This window comes from Leuciscus leuciscus (assembly GCF_965113295.1).
Source record: "Leuciscus leuciscus genome assembly, chromosome: 19".
NCBI classification, from domain to species: Eukaryota; Metazoa; Chordata; class Actinopteri; order Cypriniformes; family Leuciscidae; genus Leuciscus; species Leuciscus leuciscus.
In genome coordinates, this window is record NC_138743.1 from 11,335,756 (window position 1) to 11,362,403 (window position 26,648).

Below are 26,648 nucleotides of genomic sequence, written 5' to 3' on the forward strand. Positions count from 1 at the left end.
GTACATGCAATGCATGATCAAATTAAGTGGCTGCATGTGGGGTGCCATGTTGCAGATTAGTCATTTCCATGTCTGGAAGCTGAGGTACTAATCACATAGGACAGCAGTTACCAAGGGAAACATGCCCCTCATGGGGACCCTCAGCCTACCTTTTTGCTCTTTAAAAGGAAAACAGGAAACCAGAATGGGAAATATAAATGCAAACACACTACAGCTCTGTCCCAGCACTCTGAGAAATACTAATGAACCTGTATGTTTGAGTCAAGGGATTAGAGTTATTGAATGACAATCAGTGTTAGAGTGATTCATTCTGACATCTTCTGCTGCTTTGCTCACACAAATAGAGCAAATACTCAAATATACTCAAATACTTTAAAGTTAGTTATCAAATGCATGGCTATCCATAAACAAGTAACAGCCCTTAAAATAGTTTAAAAGTTTGGGGTTGATAAGCTGTAAAAAAATACAGTAAAAACAGTCATATTGTGAAATATAATTACAATTTAAAAACTATGTTCTATTTTTATATATTTTTAAATGTAATTTATTCCTGTGATAACTTTAAGCATCATTACTCTTGTCTTAAGTGTCACATGATCCTTCAGAAATAATTCTGATATGTTAACTTGGTGCTCAAGAAACACTTATTATTATCAATGTTGAAAACCGTTTTTGTGGCAACCAGTTGTTGTTTTTTTTCAGAATTTTTGGATGAATAGAAAGTTTCATTCATTTGAAAGAAAAAAAAAAATCAGTCATTTTTGATCAATTTAATGCATTCATTCTGAATTTTTTTAATTTTTTTATGGCTACCCCAAACTTTTGAACAGTAGTGTATTTTGGAAACTTGGCAGATGGTTGTAAAGTAATAATTCCACTAAAGCTCAGCTAGCTTACCTTCTGGATGGGGAATATCTGCAGGTGTATTGGCTGGGGCGTGAGACCCAGGAGGTATCTGAATATTACTGAAATTGGATGCTGGGGGTTGGTTTGACGGATGGCCGTGGAAAGAAGGCTGGGATTGGGGTGGATCGTAAGGGGATTGGGGTGGATCGTAAGGGGCTTGTGAAGGACCACCACCCTCGGCGCCAAACTCATCATCTAAAGTAAGGAGAAAAAACAAGCGGATATGTTCATGCATTGCACTGTCAAAATTAAGCTTTTGTGAAGTGCCCAAAAAGTTTGACTTTTAAAAAAAAAAAAGCCATTGTTCTGGGAGTACTGATAAAACTAATGCGATTCAGAACGAAGTTTTCCTTCCTAGAGTCATTTTTCCACAACTAATGGAGCTCTGAACAGTCTGCTGCCAGTACTAATCAGGCTTTTCTGTTTTCTCACATTATCCCATTCAGTGCTGAAAAGATGCCCGTGTTCACAGCATTTTCTTGCATCATTTTATCATGAATACAAATCATGGAACAAATGACTCTCATTGCCAGTCAAGCCTTTGATGAAGTGGCTTCAATCTGAAAGTACTAACACAATTTCCTGTAACTAAGGAGATGCTTGGCAGCACAGTGAAACAAACACTACATAAAAATTAGAAATTTGGACCTGTGGAATTTTATCAGCCTAATCTATTATACAAGTGACCTTTTAATGTGATCTGGATTTGAGTTACACACTTTTCCCCCATCAAAAGCCTGGAATAAGTTGATGAGAGCAGTCATGACACGGAACCAATTTCAATCAACTGAACCCTAAGACACCCCAAAATGAGTGATGAATATAAATAAATAAAACAAGAAAAAAAGCATGATATTTAAATAAACTGTGGCAGCGTTCCTCCATTTGAAATTTAACATCAATCCCAGATTCATAATGTTTCTAAAAGCCCCTGGGGCAGATTGAATTTTGCAAAAATATTATATTACAGTAAAACACAGTTTAGAGGTTAGCGCCATATATATTTGCCTGCATCAGCAACATTTAATAACAAGGTAAAACTTCAATTTAACATTTCATCACTAGGAACAAGTAAATAAAGCATATGAAAAACACATGTCCAAATTTAGTTGATTTAAACATGCTGTTTTGACGACTTTCCTTTCCCTAGACGTGTGTCAGGGGGTTTATTTTCATAATCGGCAGAGAAATAATAAGGGTGGGGCAAGTCAAATAAACATTATGCTCTTATGAAAATATGGCCTTCATATGGTTTCTGTGCAGTGGGGCTTAATCAGCCACAGATTAGGGGGATTCCTGGTCAATCCTAGAGAAAAGTTGTGTTCTCCGAGCGATGCTGCAGGCGGATGAGGAATTGTGAATAAGGCCATAAGCTGGCAGACTATGACCATGAAAGCCTATACTCAAGATAGCTTTGTACTGCTATAGTGAAAAGAGAGGTTGTGATTACAGAATGATAGCACCACAAAAAGCCATCCCTTCTGTTCTTAAGAGCAATAATCCACACAGAAGGGTTGGATGAAGAGCGGAGCTATGCATAAACAAGCTGTGGCTCTGGAGAGCATTCTGAACACCTGAATGTCATGCTTTTCCTAAGAGCAATGGGGGGAATAAATACCATGTAGAACTAAACTGCACAGAACATAGAAATAAATGTTCATTTTGTCTATGTGAGTAATCCACATATAATTCAACCAAGCACCTGCTCTTCTCTAAACAGATTGTTGAGCCCTATGAACCTGGACTAACGGTCAACTGCGGTCTAACAAATCAGAACGAAAAGAAAAGGCTGTTTAAAAAGAAAAAGAAAGACTGTAACCAATGATAAAAATGATACAGTAAATAAGCGGATTTATTTTGTGAGTAGTTGTTGCTGGATTGATGTGCATAGATCCTACCTTTCACTACCCAGTGCATTAAAAAGATCGATCTGTTAAACTTAATTTCAAAACTCTATTAAAGGTCTCACTAATGAAAACACTGCAAACTCAGAAAGGCCTTTGTTTTTAAGCAGGAAGGTGATGGAGGGGGAACCAACATTGGCTCTAGCACACGATGGATTTGTAAAAGTCAACATGAGGCTTAAGAGAAGCTCTCTCTGCCAATATGCCTCTTTATTTATTATTGATCTGCGCTGATAGCCGAATTATGAAATATTTCAAAGGGTGTGCTCAACCGAACTCTACTGCAGCTGGCCAAAAATTGTGACCTAAATTACACTTAAAATAAAAATGTATTCTGTGCTAATTAGTGACAGGGAGGGAATGGATAAATTGTGAACAGATGGAATTGTTTTAATATGAGAGAAAAGTAATTTGTAGAATTGTAACATGCATGCAACATTGCAATGGGAGGAGATGCTGTCATAAAAACTAGCAGCAATCAGAACTGTTATGGGTGATTTCGTTCAAAAAGGGGTTCATTATAAGAAAAAATTAAATTTGCAGCATGGCCAAATCACGTTTTGCAATCAGTCATGCTACATAAAGTTAAAAAGTTATACATAATCATACTGTAAAAGTATGCATATGGTCATGCCTGTTGCATTTGTCTCAATTTAGTCCAACCTTGGCTATATAATCTACTTAATGCAAAACAATTTAAATAGAGCAATCCACAGATAACTACCTGAAAACTACAAAAGAGACATTTAGACAATGATTTCAACATGTCTTCAGGATGTTGTTCACTGACTTTTTAAACGTCTAATTTTTTCCAAGCTGTACTTGTCCTGACATTGGAGCCCATTTCTGTTTGACCTTAGTTTCTCAACTGGGCTACAGTAAAGAGACCTTTACTTTCCATGGAGTCATGGCACGGGTGCAAAGCCTGCTCCAGGAAACGAACAGCTACTGGTATAAACACTGTAGATGAGTCTTAGGAATAGTATACTAATTGAGAAAGTTGTTACAGATCAGTTTTCTTTCCTTCAAATAAGCCTTTTTCCCATGCCCCGGGGCGTGCTTGCCGTGCATATATTCCCGTAAGTTGGAAAGCCAAACTCGGCGAGGAGACAATACCACTAGTATGGCTCTTAAAGGAATATTCCACATTCAAACACAAGTTAAGTTCAAGCAGCTGTTGTGGCATAATTTTGATAACCACAAAAATTAATTTTTACCCTCCTTTTTTAAAAACACTTTACTTTAGCTTTTATGCATAATGCATTATAAAAGTATTTTTTATTGTATAGTCTCATGAATAATTGTAACCATTATAATACTTATCTATTCATTGTTACACCTTTAAAAAGTATAATGCATTAAAAACATGACAAACCACCAATTTCAATTGAAACAAGGAAAATGCTAAATACTATAATGCATTTTAACTTTAGCTACAATTATTTACGATAAGATATAATGCATTATAACACACATTATGAATACCTTTATAACGCATTATACATAAAGGCTTTAAGTGTTACCAAATCTTGTTTTGAACTCACATTCTCCCTTTAACAGTAAAACTGAACAAATTAAATGTTAACATAAAATATTAAAGCACTTACAGAAAAAAAAAGCGGAAAAAAAGTAGCAATTTTCTTTGCTAGTGGAAATAACACATTTTTATATTCTCTATAATATCAAATTTCTGGCTGCTTTCATGATATGTTGAAATGCACCATATTTTTGATGTAAGAGCGACTGCAGCCAATTGTAACTTGAATGCGCAAGGCTTCCGGTGTCGTCCGCTTCCTGATATTTTAGCTATAGAAAAACAGTCTGTTATACTGTTTGATATTGCAAACTGTTATTTGTTATCAGATTTTAATTTATTATCATAATCATAAACACTGGTTTGCACAAATAGTTTTACCGCTTCCTGCACTTTATAATTCTTCTAGTTATTTACCAATCGAAGTGATATGAATTGGAATTCTTGCACATTCACAGAAAACAGTTCACTTCTGCTATGAAAAATAAGGTGGATAAGATGCCAATGTGTTAGTTGTCATTCTGGGATCCCACATGCACAGGAAGAACACAATTAACTGCTGAGGACAACAGAAAACGAACAGTTTATCAGCTGACCCAATGCATGTCTGACCTCAAACAAGGTCTGGTGTTCGTTATACAGCACATAAACATCTTGGCATATTGTTATAATAGGTTTTATAGGGGACCTCCTTGGAAAAGGCAATTTGACGGACACATGGAACGAGACAAATGCTGTGATAAGGTGCTTAATCTCCGCAAGGCAAAAAGCATGCTATCATGTAACAATTTTGTCTTGGCAATGCTGCACATCAGTGGGAATAACCAAACATGAGGTCACTACTTAACAAGAGGGGCCCAGCTGCTAGATGTAAAGCTAAAGAATTCAAATTTAAATATCATTATAACATGAAGAAAACATTTGTTACATGAGCTTTAACAACAGTTAAAAACATGCAGAATTAAAAACTGTTCCGATACAGACATTATAAGAGTATGTCACATACTACAGAAACATACGGTGCATGCGTGCGTCCCAACGGCTCAGTCTACAGATGACTTCATCTCTGACATGAGCAGGTCAGGTCAAATGCAGCACGCCCAGCAGATGTGGAGAGAAAAGTGATCTAACTAAACCCCCACCGCCAAGCACTACTTTGACCTGCACATGAAGGAGACATTTTTTTTTCAACAACCTTCTCAAATACATTATCATGCAGTCAAACGTTCACATATTTCACATCATCTCTAAACAAGATACGCTTTTACCATGATCCCGCAACAATATAGTTGGTGATAATATTAAACTAAGAGGTTCAAAATTTAGCCTAACTGCAAAAGGTGTTCACAAATGTCTGGACTCATAATATTTAAATTAGCATATTCTACTTCATAAATATGCTATATTCCAGGCCTATTGAACTTGAATTCGACCTGCTTAAAAAGTTCAGTGGCTCTCTTGAGATTGGTAGTTTTGTGTTTCACTATTTCTCCAAAACTTCTTTGCTTGATGTGAAAATGTGTCACTGCATGCGCTCTGTGGAGACTGGAGAGCGTGTGTGTCATCCGTCAATAATTCAGTTTTAAAACCAGTTAAGTCTTACAGTCACTGAATCATCCAAACTGAAAAGACAAAAACCACCAGTTCAAAGTATGAAGAATGAAAATGACTCATTCACATTAATGAATAAAATTAACTCTCAACCTGTGTGTTTATTATGCAATGAAACCATAGCAAAACAGAAAAAGCACAATGTGAAAAGGCACTATAGAATAGACGCACAGCTCTAGTATCAGTCTGATTTATTATCTTTATGGAAAAATTATGAAAACAAGTTTACTGCATGTTTTCTGAATTTCCTCCCAGGTAGGAATCTTTCTTATGAATAATACAAAATGTTTTTAAAAAACTCAAAAACCTATAAAAATTCTCTTTAAATTTTTTTAATGAACAAATATATAATAATAACAACTGTGCTCTGCTGATTTCATTCACAAAATATTCTAGCTCGGGCCTGCCCCGATGAATGTATAATTTGGCCCACTTCTTGATGAAGTTGAATAGCCCTGCTATATGCCATTGGCACGGCCATGGTTTTCTACGTCAGGTGATCATTTATTTAAATAAAGTTTCAAGAGGAAATGGGTTTGGTATTGCTATTGTGTAAACACTTTCTTTAGGAGGATGAAATGTCCTTTTCCTTTCCAAATGTCCAAATCCAAACCTTTTGCTTGTGTAACTCAATACAAAATGAATGAATGAACAATTCCAATTTTTTTATAGCGGAACATAAGCAACTTATTAAACAATAATTAAACTATTTGTGTTCTGTGAATCGATTACATTACTCTAACATCTTTTTTTGTTGAATGTAATGTCATAAACACTGGCTACAGGCAATCCATAACTACATACGCTGCACGAGATGCACAATTATGCTGAACGGTTATACATTCATTCTATTCTGTCAGAAAAAGAGAAAGACAGTTTACAGAGACATGAATTGCCGCCACCACACAGTGCAACTTCCTATTACTGTTTGTCATACTTTTTCCAGTCCTCTTATAAACCTATTGAGGTACTTCTGACATCAAACTACTTCAGTTAGAAGGTGATTAAGCTTCAGACAACACCAGAGACTGCACCTATTTACTAACCATAACAAAATTGAAAGTACTTTTTCTATCCGGCAAGCTGTAATCTGTTTGGCTGGCTTCACAAATTTGTGTGGAAACAACGTTTTGTTTACTGTATTACATTTATTTTCTATTACATTTTTAAAGACAAATTTAAACTCTGACTAGGTCTGAATTCACTCTGTGTAACCCTAACTTGACGTGATGCTTCAGCCCTTTCCTTCCTAATGACTATCCTTGAATGTAAAATAGTTAGGCTACTCAGCAGTGAATAATTTTCACACTATTAAAAGGGGTGGCAACCCTGATCTCCAGATTGTTAAAATAATCACTACATAAATAACAGCCTGTGCTGACTTGCAGGGGGAGGGTCATTGGGCGAACCAGTCATCTCCTGTGTTCTTCACAACTTTGATAAGGCACACAATGTTCTAACATTTACTGACTCAGAAACAACAGACTCACATGGAGAAAGCCCCTCAGTAATCCTGAAAGAAAGCCCCCCATCTGGTGTGTATTTTGTTAATGGGAGTCACAGGATCATTCTGGGGGAGCAGATATAATATCAGCACCTACCATATGCTTCCCCCTCCATGCCAATAGGACCGGGCTGCGGAGTCTCGCCATTCTTTAGGCAGTTGTGGATGTAGGCTGCCTTCCACTTTGCATACTTCCTGTGTTGGATGTTCTGAAAAGTAGTGGAAAAGGGGAGAGTCAATCAGTGAATCATTAAGTATATAAGAAATGCTCAATTAATGAACTTTCTCTGCAAAACAATAGGCGAAAAAGGAGCAGATCTGATTTATTTATAATAAATACAGCAATAAGACATGAGAAGCGGTGCATTAAAAGGCATCTGATGTAGCGCTGCAAAGGTAAAATTCCTTGAATGGCTTACGCAATATGTTAAAAGTCACCAATATTTATTACATAACCAAATCAGCGGTTTTCAAGCTTTTTGATGTCAAAAATGACCTAATGACACTCCCTTGTAAAGTCAAGGTCACTTTTATTTATATAGTGCTTTATACAATACAGATTGATTCAAAGCAACTTTACAGTGATGACAAGAAAAATAACAGAATCAGTAATGCAAATAGAATTCAATTCTGCTGTAAAGCAGCTCTAAAAAAGACATTAGTGTCATTATTCAGCTGAAGTCAGTTCAGTGTTGATTCAGTTCATTTTATAAAACAAATTATGAAACAAAGTCAAATCAGCTATAAAGCAGTTTTGTTCTCATCCAATAGTGTCAGTGCAGTCAAATTAATAATATTAGTAATTATTATAAGTAAAGGGTCCCCTTTCCTAAGAACATAAAGTAAATGTACATCATGTAAAGTACCTGTCAAAAGTTCGGAAACATGTTTTTTGAAAGAAGTCTCTTATGCTCTTTATTTGCTCAAAAATACATTAGTAAAAACAGTAATACTGTGAAATATTACAATTTAAAATAACTTTTCTATTTGATCAAAAATACAGTAAAACATTAATACTGTGAAATATTATTGCAATTTAAAATAACTGTTTTCTATTTTAACAAATTAAAAAATTTAATTTATTCCTCTGATGACAAATCTGAATGAATGAATGAATGAATGAAATTTTCAGCATCATTACTCCAGTCTTCAGTGTCACATGATCTTTCAGAAATCATTCTAATATGCTGATTTGGTGCTCAAAAAACATTTTGGCTTATAATTATCAATACTAATGCATCTGTCACACCACATTAAAAGAGAGGCCAAATGGTATTTATTGTTTGAATTTAATAATAAAATGGGCAGAGTTTGAAATCTGAGACTTAGTTTCATATCAAAAGTAACAAAGCCTATTGTGATTTATTTGACAGGTTGCGCTCTACAATCATTCATCAACTCATAACAGCAGGATCAATTCTTGGGATATTGATTAGTCGCTTAAAATTGATAGAAATCTATAATTTTTACCTAGCCCTAATAACAGCTTTTTTTAAACTTTACACAAGGACCAATTTTTTGTAATGTGAAAAACTAATTCAATGCATTTAGCATATTATTTAAGTAAGAGCTGTAATTATTAAATTTGTACAGTAATTATATATATATATTATATTATATTATATTATATATATATATACACACACACACATACATTTATAATATATGTATCTGGTTTATTTTCATCGCTCTGAAGTGTGCTGAAACCTGTAATTACACCACCAACTCACATCCATTAAAAGGGTTTTGCAGACTCTTGAAGCCCTTTCACATCTCAACTTCTACTTTTACATACATTAGTACTGAGTCCTGTTAAGTCTAGCACTAAAAAGTTCCCTTTCCTCATGTAATTTAATATGGCACAACTCCTTGTGGCATTGTCAGAGAGAAACAGCACAGTAATGGAGGGCGATTCTGAGAGCTCATTGTTGAAACAGTCAGTCCAATGAGCTCTCTACAGTAGGAAAATGTCTGGCCCTTAGGGAGCGAAGAACATTCAATGAAACATTGTCCATCTTCGGACACAGGTCACTTCCCCTCTGTATAAAAGAGACATCTGCGGCCATGGCGACCAGTAGGGATGGTCTAATAGGCACACTGGAAATACACAGATTCAACTGGTGGATTAGCAACACTTTCCGGGCACAAATTTGCCAAGAACTGGCCTCTCAAAACCTCTGTGTACATTGAGACTGGTGAGGCGTTGTCAGTCCTTGGGCTCACTTTTATAGTTTCCCATTAATTTCCACGTTTTCATGTTTTCATAGCAGTTTTCGGATTTGAACACGAGAACATGGCTCTAATGACGTATCTGATTCCATTAGACGTTTTCACGTTCCATTAAATTAGGCGAGCTTGTGTCTGTGCCATCAGAAACAGGGGGACTGTGTCAAGAAACACATCTCAGGCCCATATTTATGTCCCTTCAACACAAAACTTTGTCATATTAGCCTTGGCGTCAAAATATAGACCTACTCGGTTGACAATGTAGGAGACGAAAAGACTCAGTGACTCACCTCTTCTGATAATTCGCCAAAGACACTCAACACATCAAACAGAAGACTTGAGGTGTAGAAGGACTTGATCATATTCCTGTGATCAAAACAAAAAATAGATGTGTGAAACAAAGAACATCTGGATATAACACACACTACCATTCAAAAGTTTGTAGTCTGTAAGGTTCTGTAAATTGCTCAATTTTTACATTTTAAAATAACGATTTTCTATTTTAATGTTTTAAAATGTTATCAGTTCTGTGATGGCAAAGCTGAATTTACAGCAAACATTACTCTAGAATTATCATTTGACCAACAAATCATTTGTTTAAAATTTATTTCTGAGATAAATGTTGAAAAGTTACCTGCTACACAGCAATAATGCATTTAGATCAATAACAATATCTATAAATTGTAATAAGATATATTCAGACTTAAATAAGCAAAGAGATGCATTTGAAAAACAAATTAGTCATACCAAAATACTGAATAAAGAACAGTTATTTTTCTGAGAAATCAAGAATCTTTGAACTAAAAATAAAGAGACAGTTCACTGCTATCCTGACACATAAACCATGTTCTTTTACCATTTTAATTTTCTCTTTCCAAATGTGGATTTATACTGTATGTTTACACATTCAGGGTATATGCAGGAATCATAGAGATGATATTTACTACCTTTTTTACCACCTCCACAATATTTTTTACTACCAACACGACATCAAGCAGCAGCCCTTTTTTGTAACCTTGGCATTTTGTCATTGCTATCAACTCCGACTCACTCAGGGCTAGACATTAAGCCTTTTCATGTGCTTGTCCTTTGGACAAGTAAATCTGTCATTCACTTGTCCGAGTAAAAAAGTTGCTTGTCCGGAATTTTTTTGGGGTGTGTGTGCTGTAAATATAATTTATTCTGAAGAAATATCCTCATCTGTGTTCAATCAGCTCTGATATATTTAAATCTGCATATTGTCATATCTGCACCTTTAAAGGGTTCTCTCATTTTAGTGATTCCCTAGTTATTATTTTTTTAATCAGGCTTGTCCGGTCGGGAAAGTAAAATTCTCTTTTACTTGTCCCTTCAAAAAATCCACTTGTCCCGGACAAGCGGACAAGCATTAATGTCGAGCCCGTCAGGTCCTGTTGTTAGCACCGTATATATTTTTAAATTATGCTAGATGAAGTTAAAATATGGAGACGCAAATATTAAGCAAAAAAATGGAAACTTGAGGTGGTGATGAAAAATTTACTACCAAGTCAAATTGCTTTTGTTACCTTTTACTACCTTTCAAGGGCCTTAATTTTGGTAGATTCTTTTTACTACCTTTTACTACCGCGCGGACACCCTGACATGGTACCATTAACCATGCACTGATGTAATTTGCATTGCTTTTTGCCACAGATCCAAAGGTAGCTTTCTTGCTCAAATGTCAATTACCAAAGACAGGTTTAGTTTGGTGTTTTTTAATTTCCGATGAACACTTATGCAATCACCCCAAAAGTCAAGCTCCCTATAACCATCCTGGGACAGATTACATTCAGATCATAGTCGCACTTCTGCTGTAGTCAAACTTTCTAGAATAAGGAAGCGTGAGATGAGATGCTGGACAATTCTAAGGGGCTGTTCACACATTTTTCAATTCCAATGCGCTACTTTTCCATTGATTTTCTATGTAAACACGCGCTAGACAGACGTGTATAAACGTTACGCTCGCGTCTTGCTTCTTTTGCAGCGTCTCGCGGATGACGCGTCGTTCTAAAAACGCGGCGGTCAAGTTTAACATCAGTTTGTGATGTTTAACAAAAGTTTAAAATATAAATTTCAAAGAAAAGTCTCGAGACCTTGCGCTTTTTCCCCATTCCACCCGTGTCTTGCGTTTTTGCTTTTCTGTGTGAGCCCCAAGTATGACTATCCTCTTTAAATGAAAATAAACATATAAAACTTAAAGTGATTCATTTTAAGCCTCTATCAGGACATCTACATCTTCAGACATGCTGCTTTGGTCACTCTGAGAAAAAACTCATTCACTCTTTAGAATAAAACCTTTAGGGTTAGGATTGTACATTCAAGTACAAGAAAACTTAAAGTAACTTGCTGACAATCCCAGCATTGTTTTTCCAGAATGAGGATAAATGTCGTGAACTGCAGTACCTTTTATTAGTAATACCATAAAGAACACAATGATTCACCTTTTGCACTGTTTGAACAAACCCTGAGTATGTGAATACATCCTGAAAAGTGGCCTCTGGACAGGGAGTGCATGCAGGTCTGACAGCTTCCTATGGTAAGACTGATCTCCACTCTAAACCTCATCAGCAGGAAGAGGCCAAAGAACGTAAGGGCAAATGTGGCACGAAATGCCAAAGTTGGTCCATTTTAGAATGTATTTTGAGACCTTAGAGGGAATGTTGCATCAACATAAGACTTTGTTAGCAATGAATATAGAGGTTCTTACATCTACAACAACATCCTTCCTGAAGTCTATTTCTCTGAGATTTTATTACTTCTAGGAAGTGGTGGACAAAGTACACATCATGTACTTTTGAGTAAAAGTACAAATACTCTATTAAAATATTACTCCAGTAAAAGTATTAAGTACTCCTTTTTCAACTTTACTCAAGTAAAAGTACAAAAGTATTTGATTTTTAATGTACTTGAATATTTAAAGAAATCAATTTATCATAAATATCATAGATATCATAATAAAAATATAAATGTAGGTAACTGATAGGCTACTTCATGTGTGCAAACAAATGGGGGGGAAAAAAACTAAATATATTTAAAAATTATGAAAAACAAAATTCATGTTAACAGAATAAAAAAAACACGACACATTGGGATAAACGCATAACATTTTAAGAAGAACGCTTTGCAAACATAGTTTTATATAATTTGAACTGCTACGGCAGCGGGGAAGATGCATGGGCATTCATTTGCGTTATTTTAATGTTATGTTGAGATGTTCCCAAGGGGGAAATCCAGATCAAATCCCAGAAGGAAATCAAATCACAAGAATTAAATTGAAATTGTGAAATTTGTGTCAAGCAATAATAAAAACAGTAGTCATTGTACCATGTAACCATTGTGTTGTCACTAAACTTAGTTAAATTCTGTTTAGTTACCAAATGTTTTGACAAACACAGTATTGTGATATTTTTTGTTTAGTTTTTTTACATCCCCCAATCCACCCATTTTATGTTTTGTTACGTTATGTTATCTTACATTTTCACTGTTTACAAAGGCAGGGCCTGCCATCTTGTCTTTTTGGCTTGTTGTTTCTGATTGCACTTTAACCCCAAGGGGGAAATCCAGATCAAATCCCAGAAGGAAAATTCCAAACAAAAAAAATGTTTTACTTGTTTTGAACAACTGTTTTTTTTGGCCATATCGCCCAGCACTAGTTACTGTCCAGAAGTGTACTCCGGTTTATCTAGCCACAACAAAACTAATAATCACTTAAAATACCTTGGGTAGTGCCAGTCCATATGACCTGAGGCCTGAGTCACTGCCAGGTATTCAGCTCTTGGACCCTTTACCAGCACTGCACTGCCTATGACGTCACTGTCCACAACAGCTTCATTATACTGCTGTGACCTGTAACGCAACACCTGGCTAATCCATGCCGTCTCACTCCCAGGCAACCGCCCAGTACAGAGCCAGCTTTGTTGCTAATTTTAGCCTGCTACTCACTCCCTGTATGTGCAATAGTGACAGTGGGATTATTTTGTGTCACGGTTCGGTGAATGGAAACTGTAATTAAGGTATGTGCATTTAAACAGCGAAAAAAATCTTGTCTAAATATTCTGGGGATGTAAAATGCCAACTAATCCAATCCAACCTGGACCTTGACTTACTTGTGGAAATGTCCTGATCGATCTTCACTGTCTGCATAGAGGAACATTTTTATAGCGTAATTCTCAACATGGGCATTGCCAACTATTTCCTGCGAGATGGATTCGTTGTCGCTGAGCTCCTTCTTCATCTGAAACACAAAGAACCACTCAAAAGTTAGTTTTCCATGTGCAGCACTGATACAACCTAAAGTGCCATGCAAATGTGGTCATATTAGCATGTTTTAGCATGGGCAGTACAGTAAAGAGTGGTTACTGCACCATTTATGACAGATTCTAGATGATTACTCTCTAAAGCCCTGGTTTCCATAGCATGACTCAATCATTCCTGAGAAGCATCAGCCACTTTGATTCCACTCCAGAAGCCTAGTGTAATTAAAATTTTGTTGCAAAAGAGGGTCCCTCTGGAGAGTTGCCCACGCGCAATTAGTGGACTCATTCACCCAGCTATTATTATTATGATCAGCGACAGCAGGCGAATGAATTTGTCGCCTCATAATTCACAGAAAACTGTTAAAATGTAAGTCAATGACACTGCATGGACTAATGTAGGCTCATGATTATCTTCACTTCTAATAATACTGAGACAGCACAAAATCCAAAAATATCCATTTGTTTTCCTGGCCTGAGTTTTCAACAAGACTTCATGTCTTCAAGTCTTCATGGGCATCATCCCTCTCCATGTTGGTTCATTGACAATAAATGTGCTGTAGCTTCATTTAAAATAAATTGTACACTATGATAACATAAATAGAATAAATGTTTGAGGTGGTCCTGTATTAAAAATTAAACTTCATTGCAAAATCAAATGGAATTGCAAGTTTCAGCACATTTTTCAGCCTTAATCCTGATCTCAGCAAACCATGCAACACATAGACGCCTGTGACCCGGTCTTTTACTTAGAGGTTTGGAATGGCCAGCACCCAAACGCCAAAGCTTCAGCCAGTCAGGCTCTGCCTTCCTCTCTGTGATGTTACAGTCTGCTAGAGAGCGTCAGGTTTCCTTGTAAAATCAGTAAAGCAAATACGACTGGTTACATTTCAACAGGTGGAACCTGGGCGCCTGAATGGACTCACTGTTCACATTTTAATGAAATTTTTACCTATTCCGTGAAAAAGCACAGTGAAGGCACAGTACATCACTTGTACTGTATCGTAGAAGAATATAAAAACATAAGTCGGAAGGAAGCGTGCAAACACACTACAGAGAGAGAAAGCGAGATTGGATGCTTTTCTGCACACTAAATAAATCAAAGCCTTGAAACTAGATCTTGTCTATGCACACCGATTCCAATGGGGTTCACTCAAAATCCCCTTGGAAAAAAAGGAACACTGGAGTCATTTTAACAGTTACTAAAAGGAAGCTTGTTCTGTTAAGAAAAACGGAGAAGGTTCTATGCGTTTTTTGGCCAAGAGACTTGCTGATATTTAGAACGAGAGCAAGATATAGGTGAAGTGAACCTTATCACACGCATTCTGCTTCTCTGTGCAAGTCTATGACTAGCGAAAAGCTATAGATCCTACATCTTGCACGGGAAAAAAATTTGCTGTGGTTTAGAAAAGTTTCCGGTTTAGGCAGCCCATAATTGACTGTACAAAACATTGGTCAGCACAAATCATATTTACCTCCGTCACAAGTTTACCCATATTTATTGTAGTCTGGGTCATGTTTTCTTTGACCTTTGTTCATTGTTTTTCAAGGGTGAGGGCATATTCAGGGCCGGCGCGTCCATATAGGCGAACTAGGCAATTGCCTAGAGCGGCACTTTTGTAAGGGCGGCAAAATGTGTGCCAATCGGGAATGAACAATTCACAAAATAGGCTATATGATTTGCTGAGCTGCCGCTGCGCCGCCCTGCGCAGCCCCGCCCCACCCCCTGCTCTCACGAGTCATGAGTGATGGGAAGTTCGGATAATTTTACTGACTCTCTTGTTCGATCTCGTTCATAAAAATGAACGAATCTTTATTTGAGTCATTTCGTTAATTTAAGTGGCTTTAAATGTTACACAGCCAAAATCCCCGATCACATCCACCTACGCATATAGTAGCCTATATGTATATATTTGCTTCCTCTTGGCCTAAAGTGTTCCTGCAACAGGAGTGTTCTCTGGCTAGAGCGCAGAACAGCGGAGTTTGTATGGACAGAAGTGCATGCCTGAGCTTGTGTTTTGGGTTAAGCTGCGTTGCTTTGACATTGTGGAAAATATAACAATAGAAACAAAATATAGGCTATTAGCCTTTTTACCCATTATTATCAATCTAAATTAATCTCGATTTTAATTTAACTTAATTTCGTTTTTCTTTATGTAAATTTCGTTTTTCTTTATTTAAATTTCGTTTTACTTTATTTAAATTTAGTTTTTTCTTTATTTAAATTTTAAATGTTGTTTTTTCTTTATTTAAATGTTTTGTTTTTCTTTATTGAAATTTCGTTTTTTCTTTATTTAAATTTTACATTTAGTTTTTTTCTTTATTTAAATTTTGTTTTTCTTTATTGAAATTTTGTTTTTCTTAATTTAAATCTACCCTTTACTGTGTCAGTAATTTGTTAGTCAGAAAAATATAGACTACCTTAAAGTATTGCTTAATTTAACAGACATGTGTTTGTGCGTTTTATATTGCTAGTGCAGCGTGCGTCAAGTATATAAGCCCTGCCCGCTTGAGGTGCGCCGCTTCCCGCTCGTGGTGTTCTGTAGTTTACTAAAAGTTTATTAATTCTGAACGTGTCGTGTCTCGCGTGTCCATCTATATTGCACCACCAAATGCTACACTGCACTTGTGAAGTCGATTGGATGAACGGTTCTCGAAATAATCAAAATGCAAACGGACATATAGACACAGAGATTCCTGCCTTTATTAGAGAGAAGAATATGTTCAGCACCCTCTCGAAGCTTTGAATATTCGATGTTCATTACTACCGCAGCTTCGAAGTTAAAAAAATGGTATTCGGACCAGCCCTAGGGGCGGCACAAATGTTTTTCGCCTAGAGCGGCAGAAGTGCACGCGCCGGCCCTGGGCATATTACAACATGTCATGTTGTCATCTACCTAAGTTGTCTAGCAGTAGTACTTCTACTAGTTGACAGGTGAATTTGACTGGATGTTGCATAAACAACAAAGATTTCACTTACTGTTTTACCTCTATATAAGCCTACTCATCTTGCTATCCAACTATGCACAATTATATATTTAGTTAGATTTTATTACATGCATTTAGACTTTTTTCCCAGGAACAGACCTGTGAGCCATTTACTGGGTTGAGAAACCACTGGTAAAAGTTAGGCTCGTAAACCAGTGTAATTTTATAAAAGCACTGCAAAATACTTTCTCTACAGACAAAAAGAATGAGGTTGCTTCAGCTCACAACTTATGCATAATCTATAAATAAATAATAATAAAGTTCTAAGTTTAATAGATAACTGTATACTCTTTGTGAAGTACATTTCATGCACATAATCCCCTAAGTGACAGATGGGTGATTCTGACCATAATTAAAGAGCAGAGCATTATTTTTTCATTGTATGGTGTAAAAGAGAGTTCACTGTGAAGTACACTTCATGCTTCAGACCTTTTGACCGGATGTGCCCACCAGGATCTGGGTCTCCACAGGTTGTTGTTTCCTGTTTCTGTGACATTTAATGAACCGAGCTGAGGCGATAGTAAAAGCGAGCACTGGAGACTGCAGGGTCTCTGCGCTTGTCTAATTGGTTCCTGAAATGTCTATAACAGTGCCTAGGCATAAAAGAAACTTTTTTTTTTTTTTTGGCAGCTTCCTGCTCCCCTTTTGAGGAGACCTATAAATTCAGCCTTTTGAACTGATGAGAATACAGTGGCCTTAATACAAAAGGTCACTAAAAATGTTTTGCTAATGCCACAAAAACAAAAGAACTCAAAACCAGTCAAAGTATAAAAATCTTGTGGAATTAACTTACCGTTTCCAACTGATCCATTAGTTTCACAAGAAACTTCCGGCACTCTGGAGTTTTGCTATCTAGTTTCATTCCTGTCTGCATGGCGTAAAGTCGACCTGGAACACATTAAAAACGAGAAGAGCATTTTATTTATTTATTAAATGTTTAACCACTGAACTGATGTCATGTTAACATGGCATTTAGTATGCAGTACTAGGGTTGTCACAGTACACACATTTCAGCAGTTGGTACAAATAGTCAAATTTCACAGTTCTCTGTACCAATTTCAGTACCAGGGCAAAAACTGTTGAATTTGGTACTTTAAAAAAAATATTGTCCCGTTTTGTTTCATGATCCATTGGTTATCACTGTCTATCATCAGTTTCCGATTCAATTGTGTATTTAAATATGGTAGTCAATCCAGAATCTTTGCAGTGTACTTAGCAGCATGAAAAACTAAACATGTATTCAGACTATGAATGGGTAATAAACAGAAAGAGAAGACCCGTCCCTTTATAATCACCAAGGCTGTCAATATCTAAAGCACAAGATCACTGAATTCTGCACTCTTGCGAAAACTCCTGTTATGATAAAATAGTCTTAGTTGTGCACTGAATCTCTTATTTACATTGTTTTTACACTTTGTTGGTTATAATGAAAGGATTTACAAGTGTGCAGCTCGTGTTGAACAAAACCTTGTGCGCTTTCACTGGTGTTAAGCAGATTCTGACTAACTTACTGACTAGCACCTCTGATAGCCCATTGCGTTCATGTGCTCAAAAGATATAATTGTGATTGGCTGCAATGCTCAACACTTGTAAAAACATGTAGGTAGAAAACGTTGACACTCAGAGAGAAAACAAACACGAACACGAGCGTTTGAAGGCAGCGTCTATCAGCAAGTACCGAATATACCCGGTACGCGATACTACCTGTTCTGCAGAAATGCTTGTACCACCATACTTTTTTTTTTAGTACCGACTGGTATGTCTAAAATGTCTAGACACACCTAACTGAATGTGTTTCTCATGACCTTAAAGCTTATGCTAAAATGACAAAAAATATATAATAATGTAGAATGCTTTTGAGTGCATTTCTTTAAAAAAATGTAACATAAAATCATTTTTAGTTGGACCATGACTAAAGTAAAAAAAAAAAAAAAAAACTAAGGCAGCAACATGTGTTCAGTATATCAGAATTCCTTCACCATGGTCCAAGACTGGAAGAGCATTCCAGACCAGCTCATGAAGTTGGTTGAGAGAATGCCAAGAGTGTGCAAAACTGTTATCAATGCAAAGAAGTGCTCTACTGAAAAAGCTAGACAGTGGTTTACATTTATTGTTTTTATTTTCACTGCATAATTACGTATTACGTAAAATGTGGGGAAAATTTTTTTGTCGAAGTTTTCAAATGTTTGTCTATACTGCAAGGGAAAAAATATATTACTGATGTGTTTCGAAAATGTAAAATAAGTAGCCTAAAGTAAAAACAGACTATAACTAAATAAAAACAAATCCTTTGCATTTTCTTACATTTCTGAATTTTTAAACACATTCTCTGCTATCAAATTCCCTTTTCTTGCCAGCAAACTGCATCCTTTGGTATTACGCGTCTTTGGACCACTGGAGTCCAGTTGTCAGTAGTTGTGGTTACAAAACATGGTCAAGCCCAAACATCTGGCAAAAGTTTTCAATGCATTTTACAGGCCATATGTGATGAGTACAATGGAATTTTTACTGGCTCTTGCTCTTTTAGTATAGGCTAATGTACAATAGCAGGGGTGCCCAACCCTGCTCCTGCTGATCGACTGTCCTGCACAGTTCATCTCCAACCCTAATCAAACACACCTGCCTTTAATTTTCAAGTGATCCTGAAGACCTTAATTGGTTGCTTCAGGTGTGTTTAATTAGGGTTGGAGATAAACTGTGCAGGACAGTTGATCGGCAGGAGCAGGGTTGGGCACCCCCGTACAATAATGGCACAAGTCCGACTGAGTTAGAAAGGGTGAAAAAGTCCCATGAGTCCCCTTTGATGCACACTGTATGTGTCATTTCTAACCTGGGAAAACCCTGACGAACTTCCGGCAAATTTGAGATTTGCTCTGCAAGTCCATCTGGCCAAGAGCCCATTCAAGGCCATTTCCAATTTTTCCAAATCGAGGCACCAATCACAAACGTTGAGGCGGGCTTTACACTATGACGATCGCTCTGATTGGTTTTAGGTCTATCCAGTTGCTCCCAGAGGCATTTGAGCGACGTCCGTTGGTGACGCCCCTTTGGAAATGGGCTATGAATGAACCTTCCCCAGACCCACTCTCAGTTACAACTGAGAAGGGTCTGGTGTCAACCAGGCTATGTCATTTCTGGATGCACACTTTAAATAGAAGAGCTACGGCTGCAAGAGCATAAAAGCTACACTTAAATGCAAAGTTAAGTGAATTACCTTCATGTCACACATGAATAAGGAGCATTAACCTGAGGGTCTATTTTAATGAATGAAATTGCAGTTCTTGATCAATCAATAGACATTAACAGAAGAAGAAAGTGCGATCTACAATGTATTCAAGAGAGGTGAAGCATGAAACAGGAAGCACACAGAGTTTGTTCATTAGAATTCATGAAGGATCACAAACAAGGTCTTCAATTATGGAGTGCCTGGCAGAAGACAACAATCAATTGCTATTGCACAAGTTCAAAGTCATTAAGTTAAGAAGGATTGTTAAGAGGGACATTTGGAAAAAAGGCAGAAAGCTCCGAGCCTTAGGGATATGCTCCCCTAATGAAGATAATATCTGGTCCCACCCACACTTTTACCAATTTAAAATCTCACCTAGGTGAACCTATGCTGTCCCAAAGGAAATTAAAAAGATGAGGGCTTACAAAGTATTCCGCAGCTTGCTATCGCAGTTATGTGATGAAGAAGGATGAAACGATCCCCTTGCGGCCAAACATGAGCCAAAATATTCTTGCATTAAATATTAGGATACATCTGTGTGGACCTCTTACTTAATGTAACAATTAAATGTCACTAGTCACTACTTATTGAACTGTTTCCACTTTGTTCTGAAAATGGAATGTGTGTGTGTGTGTATGTATGTATATATATATATATATATATATATATATATATATAAAAAATAGAAATACTAAGATAAAAGACAAATAATAATGAGGGAAAAAACCTACACATAAATGTTGTACAAATATAATATTTAATTAAAAAAAACATGTAAAAACCCGGATAATTACATGGAAAATACACTGTAAAAATGCTACAGTAAAAACATGTTAATTGGTTAACAGTAACATTACGGTCCTTACCATATACAGTGAACAACTGTAAATGATTTAACATAAAATTATATGTGTTTTACTATAAAATACTGTCAAATTTATGTTTTTTGAAAATATAAACTATGGATTACCATATAGTTTACGATAAATAAAGAAAACAGTTAAAGGACTTTACCAAAAGTCCCTCCGTTACACAGCACATATGCTTAAATTTTTTTCTAAATAACTTTGATTTAATATGTACATTAATGTGTTTTGTGTTGCATTTTATGTTATTTAGTTAATGTTTATTGCATTATTTTAGTGTCATGTGTGTTACAATGATGGTAATTTTTCTTTGAGTGTATGACCCTGTGCACCGTCAATACAGTATTGCCCATGTTTTACAAACAAGTAAAACATGCTTACGATGAACAAATTTATTATGTGGCTTTCTATTGTGCCAACTGTATTCTTGTGGTGGTTATCGATACATTTTAAGGTAAACGGGCAGATTTTGGTCGTTAAGTAGGTATATTATTAGCCATTATAACTTAAGTAAAATATACATGTATCCTGTACCTGGAAACATTGACAGTTTTTTTTACTATAATTTTCTGGCAAACACAGCAGCCAGTTTTTCCTCCTGTAAATTTTATAGTGTTTATTTTTTTTACAGTGTAAGGAAACTATAAGTGGATCAAATTCAGTAAAATACTTATTTAGACTTATCGTCTTTGTTGTAAACACACTGTGGAAAAGGTTGGAAACATTCTCTATTACTGTGTTTTTAGCAATACAAAAATATCCAAACAAAATAACCAATTCTACATGCTTTGTTTAAGTGACATTTGTCAAGCCGAGACGGGACTTTGAATGACACTCTGTGTGCTAGGCAGACCTCGAAATCAGTTATCTAATTTTAAACAGATTAGCCAGTAAAACGCTGAACTCACAATTACAACTTCCTGAAGGAGACAAGGAAAAGCAAATACACCCAAGCTAAGTGCTCAGGCCAGGACAATGTTAGATAAAGGTGTCTGCATGCTGCTGTTTTTCTTGAGAAACAAAAATACTATACAGAATGCATACCATACCTGAAATGGAAATCCTTTTAAATGGTTTAGAGTTTAGACTGCTTTTAAATGCAAACATTTTGTTTCAATTTAGCTTCAAACAAGAGGCCTATTTGCATCTAATAAGTCATGGAGGGTACATTAGTTATTAGTTAAAATAAGCATAGTTAAGTTAGAGAGAAAGATGAAGAGAGAACGCAACATTTAAGACAAATACAAGAAAAACCAATAGACTTGGGCTATGAGCATGGAAAGACTACGGGAGACACATGAAATACCAGCACAAATATCTCAATTTATCAGCCATATCACCAAGTACATCCAAATAACCAAGTAAAATAAAACTATAAAAACATTTAGGGTAAGGTCATTGATTTATAAGCTAAGAATCTTGAGATACATAATATTTCATCCTTGTTGTTAGTATCATTAGGTAAAAATACCTTAGAGAGCCAATGCCATTGTGTTAGTTTATTTTTGTTACTTTTGTTATCTCAACTAAATTTCTCATAAGAAACTAACGGCATGTCTCATCATTAGTACCATTTCAGCTTGAGCGAGTCTCTGATTAAAGTAAAAGTAAATTTGCTCATTCATTATGCAGAAGTAAATACCCTTGTGTTTAGGAATTACAGGGCATATGTGGAATTTTGTGGAAAAAAAAAACAAGAGAAAACTATTTTTAAGTTGCGATCTCTAGAAAGAAAGAAAGACATAAAATACAATGTCTGGTTTCTGTAACAATCACACAAATTATGCAAGGACTCTTGATTCCACTTTGTCCTCAAAAATGCCATTTGGGATTGGCATATTTTTGGGGGGGATTTGGGAGAAGACGGGACATTATGAAATTACAATTCAAATGTTATCAGTTAGATAACCCTGAGTAAACAAAATAAATGGGGTTTCAGAAGATTAATGACCGCTGAAAGGAAAGGCTCATACAGTATTTGATATATTTTTGTCAAGTACTTCCTGTCTTTGTTTCTTTAAGAACAGTAGCCTACATTTCCTCTTCCATGAGGCCCAATTTGCAGAGATCTGATGTCTATCAGAATAGAACATAGCATACAGTCACAAAGTCCTCCTTTGTAACTGTATTACGCCCATACTGCTCAACATCCAATTTTCCTCATCTGAAACAATGCAACACTGAGGCCATTCACATTTGTAAATCAAGAAAATAAAAAAAACGATCTACTATTTGCATTATTTGTTTCATCTGTTTTAATGAAAGCAAGTGAAATAAAGAGTGTGAATAAATGTTAAGGTCGCAAAGCATCAAATAACTCTTGAGATGTGGAGACTTAAGCCCTCATTATGCTTCTGCGTCAACTCCACGGCGTAGCTACGCCGTCACTCCAACGGCGTCGTGACCGTTTTATGGTTCTGCGTCGGGTTGCGTTGCATCGCGGTGCATTTCACCGCCAGAACGCTAGGGGGGTGGTGTGGTTCGCGAATCTCTTTCCTAGTTTGTTTTGGTTCCATGCGCCGGTTCCGCTTTTTCATTTCCGACAATGGCGAGCGAAAGAGAGAGAGTGTTGTCGCAGCTGGAGCTAATCAACGTTGAACAACAAATGATTTTATTGTAAATGTTTAATCGTAGAAGAAAAAGAAGACGTCAGCGAAGGTGGTCTGTACGACCAGTGCACGAAGACAGGGGAAGGATTGGCGAATTTGTTACGGTTGTTCGACCGCTGAGGGACTTGGACGAAGAAATGCACTTTAAGTATTTTCGGATGTCGAAAGGTCGATTTGACGATCTTGTTCATCGTTTAAAGCCGTTAATACAGCATCAGACTACACACAGTATGCCTATTGACCTCGCTCAGAGACTGGCAGTGACTTTAAAGATTTTATCTTCGGGTGCAAACCAACAGATCACCGGGTTGGGCTACAAAATGGGTTCGACCACGGTGCCATGGCAGGATAATGTAGTGTCCCGTGGCAGACTTGGTTAATTACTTGATATCCATGATGTACCCGTGAACATTGTATTGTAAATAAACAACAAACTTTTTTTCAAAACAAACATTGATTTGATTGATTGAAGTTTATTTCTAGCAACAACAAAAAAAGAAAAGAATATATATAAATATATACATATACACTACCGGTCAAAAGTTTTAGATCGGTAAGATTTTTAATGTTTTTAAAAGAAGTCTCTTCTGCTCACCAAGGCTGTGTTTAGTATATAAAAAACAATAAAACAAAACATATTTTATGACAATTTAAAATGACTGTTTTCTATTTTAATATATTTTACTCCGGAAATGATGTATAATCTGACCAATCACAGCCCCTGCGGTCTGCGTCACCGCGACGCGTAGTTACAATTTTTTGGAGGTGCACGTCAAGCTACGGCGGAGGGGTCGCGTCGAGGTTCGCGTCGACGCAGAGGGGTCCGCGGGGGTACGCCGTCGATTCGACGCAGAAGCATAAAACAGGCTTTAGAGGGATAGCTCACCCAAAAATACAAATTATTTTCATCTTCGGAACACAAATTAAGATATTTTAATGAATTCTGAGAGCTTTCTGTCCCTCCATTGACAGCTACGCAACTACCACTTTGACGCTTCAAAAAGTTCATAAAGAGATCGTAAAATGAATCCATATGCATCGGCGGTTTAGTCCAAATTTTCTGAAGAGACACAATCGCTTTATATGATGAACAGAATGAATTTAGGCTTTTATTCACATATAAACATTGATCAGCGAACATTGAAGCTCAACCGAACCTGCTTGACACGCGAGAACAAACCTCTTGGGGAAGTTCAAATGTTCTGCATAACACGACAATGAACCTCACTGGTTCTCGCATGTCAAGCGAACATGCTTGAGCTTCTGTTTATCACAACTGAACTGATATGTAAATTAATGAATGTTTACGCAAATAAATGCCTAAATTCAATCTGGTCATTTAAAGCGATTGTGTACATTTTGGACTAAAGCGCTCAATTAATATGGATTAGTTTTATGATCTCTAACTTTTTGAAGTGTCAAAGTGGTAGTTGTGTAGCTTTGGAGGGACAGAAAGCTCTCAGATTTCATCAAAAAGATCTTCATTTGTGTTCTGAAGATGAACAAGTCTTACGAATTTGGAACGACATGAGGGTGAGGGTAATTTATGACAGAATTGAAAATTTTGGGTGAACCATCCCTTTAATTCAGAAGACATTTTTAAGTGGCCTCAATGTAAATTCATATTGAAAAACTGGGCTAAACACCAGATTGCACAACAAAGCATGTACAATATCTCAGATGCTCATTATGGCAGAGTAAGCATCAACGCAAGCTTGACGTTTGACAGACGAAAGACAGCGTGACTCTTCAGTTGAGGACATGCCCGAGTATTTCACTGACATCTGCAGTAAGAACTGAATTTTATATTCAGGAATGTCAGCCCGCGCACTCTGCTTTCCCTACTACAAGGATGTTATTATGTAGCTGCTGCTCAGTCTGAAGATTGGATAAGGTCCAGCAAGAAGGAAGGAAAACAATGTCAAAGAGGGCCTTTTCCATAGGTTTACAGCATGGTGCCAATCAGAGAACTGGAGCTCTGTCAAAGAGACAGAAGCCAGAGCAGAACCGCATCAGAAGAGCATTCTGCTTCAAAAACCACACACAACTGAAGACCGCCACACATTAATCTGGCACCACGCACATGGCTGTTGCACATTATGACGTCTTCTTCATAGAAAAAAATCAATCCTTATAATCCAGAAAAAGAAATCACTAATTGTGATTCATAAAGCGGGCTTAACTTCCAAGCCAAGAATATTTAAACTTTAAGGACAATGAAGAAAAATAAGAGAACCGAGACTGCTAGATCATCATCATCTAGATATTAAAGAGACCATGATCATCTGCAATTTTAAAACTCTGAGTATAAGCAAACAACAGATAAAGTCAAGTAAAAGGATACAGTAAGCCAACAACAGAAACAATTCCAGCAAGTCCTGATTCCCTCACTTAGATGTCAATGCTGACCTCCAGTGGCACAATGAATTCACCCTGTCTTAAGAAAATTCTTATTTGGATTTAATAGGAAAATCTCTATGTATAAGTACAATACAATCAGATCTTTAAACAACTTTCAGAAACCTCACTGAATGTTCCAAAACAATGTGTTAGCCAATCACAAACGGAAACGGCCTATAATATTTAAAAAATACACTGACAGTGTTTAAAAAAAATATATAATTGTCAATAGTCAACAGTGTTTTACACCATGCTTCCATCCTGTAGGGGGACCGAAGAGGAAAAGTGCTTTGGTGTTGCTTTAAGTTAAGTTTGTTAAAGTTTGTTTTTGAAAAGTCTATTATGCTCAGAAGCCTCATCATTTGATTAAAAAAAAAAACTGTAATATTAATAATATTACAGAAATATTTACAATTTTAAATATTTACAATTTAAAAATAGCTGTACACTGATATATATTTTATAAAATGTAATTTATTTTTGTGATGGTGAAGCTGAATTTTCAGCATTTTTGCTGCTCAAGAAAAAAATCGTATTATCATCAATGTTAAAACAGCTGTGTTGCTTAATATGTTAATGTAAAATGTGATACATTTCGTCAGG

The 26,648-nt window shown here is 36.4% G+C and overlaps 1 protein-coding gene and 1 long non-coding RNA gene across 2 annotated transcripts in view; one reads left to right on the plus strand and one right to left on the minus strand.

Annotated features, from left to right (window-relative positions):
• vta1 (vesicle (multivesicular body) trafficking 1) overlaps positions 1-26,648 on the minus strand; it is a 40,243-nt gene that overhangs the window by 5,512 nt on the left and 8,083 nt on the right. Inside the window, exons 2-6 of the mRNA XM_082148291.1 lie at positions 17,738-17,832; positions 13,810-13,937; positions 9,976-10,051; positions 7,557-7,668; positions 898-1,101 (exon numbers count right to left, since the gene is read on the minus strand). Of these exons, the coding sequence (XP_082004417.1) occupies positions 898-1,101; positions 7,557-7,668; positions 9,976-10,051; positions 13,810-13,937; positions 17,738-17,832 (615 nt within the window). The remainder of the gene's footprint in view (positions 1-897; positions 1,102-7,556; positions 7,669-9,975; positions 10,052-13,809; positions 13,938-17,737; positions 17,833-26,648) is intronic.
• Positions 20,827-25,163, plus strand: LOC309482791. The gene is made up of 2 exons (XR_014200371.1): positions 20,827-23,375; positions 24,519-25,163. It is a non-coding gene; the product is annotated as an uncharacterized lncRNA (long non-coding RNA).